General features: G+C 43.9%; 2 protein-coding genes across 4 annotated transcripts in view; both read right to left on the bottom strand.

Annotated features, from left to right (window-relative positions):
• The window catches only part of LOC110312474 (cytochrome P450 4F5), a 185,987-nt gene that overhangs the window by 32,322 nt on the left and 151,401 nt on the right, over positions 1-2,264 (bottom strand). The gene's annotated exons all lie outside the window — the stretch shown is intronic.
• The window catches only part of LOC110312471 (cytochrome P450 4F4), a 15,648-nt gene that overhangs the window by 11,351 nt on the left and 2,033 nt on the right, over positions 1-2,264 (bottom strand). For 2 of the 3 annotated variants that reach the window (XM_021186084.2, XM_021186085.2), the window contains exon 3: positions 1,148-1,292. The exons of the other annotated variant lie outside the window; for it this stretch is intronic. In XM_021186084.2, the coding sequence (XP_021041743.1) occupies positions 1,148-1,292 (145 nt within the window). The remainder of the gene's footprint in view (positions 1-1,147; positions 1,293-2,264) is intronic. 3 annotated transcript variants of the gene reach the window in all.

The following is a 2,264-nucleotide window of genomic DNA, read 5'->3' as shown; positions in this document are numbered from 1 at the left end:
TTAAAAATCAAAAAAAAAATAAAAGTAAATGAATACGTGGAAAAAAAAATAAGAAATCTCAGCCATGTTCCTATTTCAGTGGGACTCTAAGTGACAAATGTCAGAATACTCTCAAATGTCCAGTGTTTTCATTAAGAGAAAAATATAATTTCAAGCAACCGCTCAGGCAAGAAACAGATGTGCTCCTATCTGGGGTTCACATAAAGTGTGAGCCCCAGATAGGGCCATATTCATTTGATTATACTTGGTTCACACCTAGGACAACATGTATCAGTTGTTATATTGTGAATACAAAATGCTCTCAACCATCTTGTGTTTTGAAAGATTTAGTAGTCAGATGCTGCCTTTATTTTGGAAGATTCTAGAAATCTTAGGAAGTGGAGCTTGGCTAGAGAAAGTAGGACAGTAGAGTAATCCCTTTGAAATATCTTGAACTGATTTTCCCTCCTCTTCCTTTCCTCCCCTCTTCTAGCCAGTTACCTGTCTGTCTCTCTTTTATCACTATGAATCCTGAATCACAAGTAAAAATCAATCTTTGCTCAATGAAGTTGTGTTAGTAGTAGCAACAAAAAGAGCTAATACAGCAGGTGTGATTTGGAGCTGGCCACACCAATCTAGTTGCATAGTGAAGGTAAGGCAGAGGCAAGGGCATCACTACAACAGTCCCATCTGCCTGCACGCTGGTCACCTGCTGGAGACAGCACAGAGACCTTGGCAGTAGGCAAGTAGGCAAACAGGCTAGTCCAATGTCCACCTGGATCAGAAAACAGAAGTCTCTTTGATGTGGGTGGAAGGTGTAGATAACCACTTGCCAGGTCTCCATCGACTGGTAGCATACACCCCCCAGAGGTGTACACCATACCATAAGTGCACAGGACATCTTCCTCTCAGCTCTGAATGGAGGTGAGTAGAAAGGAATCCCAGGATCCCTAGGCTTTACAAGCAAAGGACTATTAAGGCAGGGGGCCAGAGTAAGCCCTGAAGATTCCACCATGCTCTGGGCTGAGCCCCACTTGGGCTTCCTTCTGACATCTTCAGCAAAAAGTGGAGAAAATCAAGAGAAAGAAGGACTGGGCTACTTCAGAAATCGCACAGAAGCATGAGTGGGAAACCCACAACCACATCAGCAGCAGCTTCCCCTAAGTACCTGAGGCACTGAGAACAGATCGAATGATGTCAGGGTGGCACAGGGTGATGATAGGAATGATAGGACCCAGCCATGTCATGAAGCCCTGGGGGTAGGTGGCCACCAGGTTAGTCACCTCCTTCAGACCATGCTCAGTGGGTGTGATCTGCAAGCAAGAGAGGAACGATCACCTCCTGAGTTGGTTTGTCAGGAGTCAAGCACATGAGGCTATGAGATGGTCAGAAAGTAGCTGATACAGCATGACTTCTGGGTATCTCTAGGATGGTGTTTGCACAAGGCATTAGTGTTTGCATCAGTAGTCTCAGTCAGAATGACCCACCCTCTACACTGTGGGGCAGCACCATCCAACCCACTGAAGATGTCAATCTTCCTAGTATTGCGACCCTTTAATACAGTCCCTCATGCTGTGGTGAACCCCCAACCATAAAATTATTTTGTTGCTACTTCATAACTGTAATTTTGCTACCGTATGAATCATAATATAAATATGTAATATTTAATGTGCAACCCACATATCAACCTGTGTGTGGAGACCCCTATGTTGAGAACTGGTAATATAGAGCAATTAGATGAAGAAATCTCAATCTCATTTTCTGACTGCAATAGCCATCTTCTGCCCACAGACATCACAATGCAGGTTCTTGACTTTTGGACTCTTGCTGCAGGATATTCCATCACACTGTGAACCCCAAGTTAGTGTTGTCTACTAGAAAAAGATGTCTCTAGTTGTGTTGTGGCTCAGCCCTTCACACTCACCTTTGATACCTCTGATTGGAATAGAGACACACCCTTAGTGTGTGTTTAATTCTAAACAATAAAGGCAAAGTTAGTTTGTAGAAAGAAGCACCCATGTTTGACTGGGTGCCATCATTAGACTGGTGTCTAATTGAGTGGCAGACAATGTGGTGAATCAGAGAAAGAGGATAGGATATGCCCAACTCTCAGGAGAAGAAAGAGGAAGGGGAAGCTTCATAAGAGAACAGTGAAAAAGAAGAAAAAGGAGAGAGAGAGAGAGAGAGAGAGAGAGAGAGAGAGAGAGAGAGAGAGAGAGAGAGAGAGAGAGAGAGAGAGAGAGCGCAGATTAAATCAGTCAGAGGAGTTTGAGCCAGAAGAGCTG

This window comes from Mus caroli, chromosome 17 (assembly GCF_900094665.2).
Source record: "Mus caroli chromosome 17, CAROLI_EIJ_v1.1, whole genome shotgun sequence".
Lineage (NCBI taxonomy): Eukaryota > Metazoa > Chordata > Mammalia > Rodentia > Muridae > Mus > Mus caroli.
This window is presented reverse-complemented; position numbering and strand designations above follow the sequence as displayed.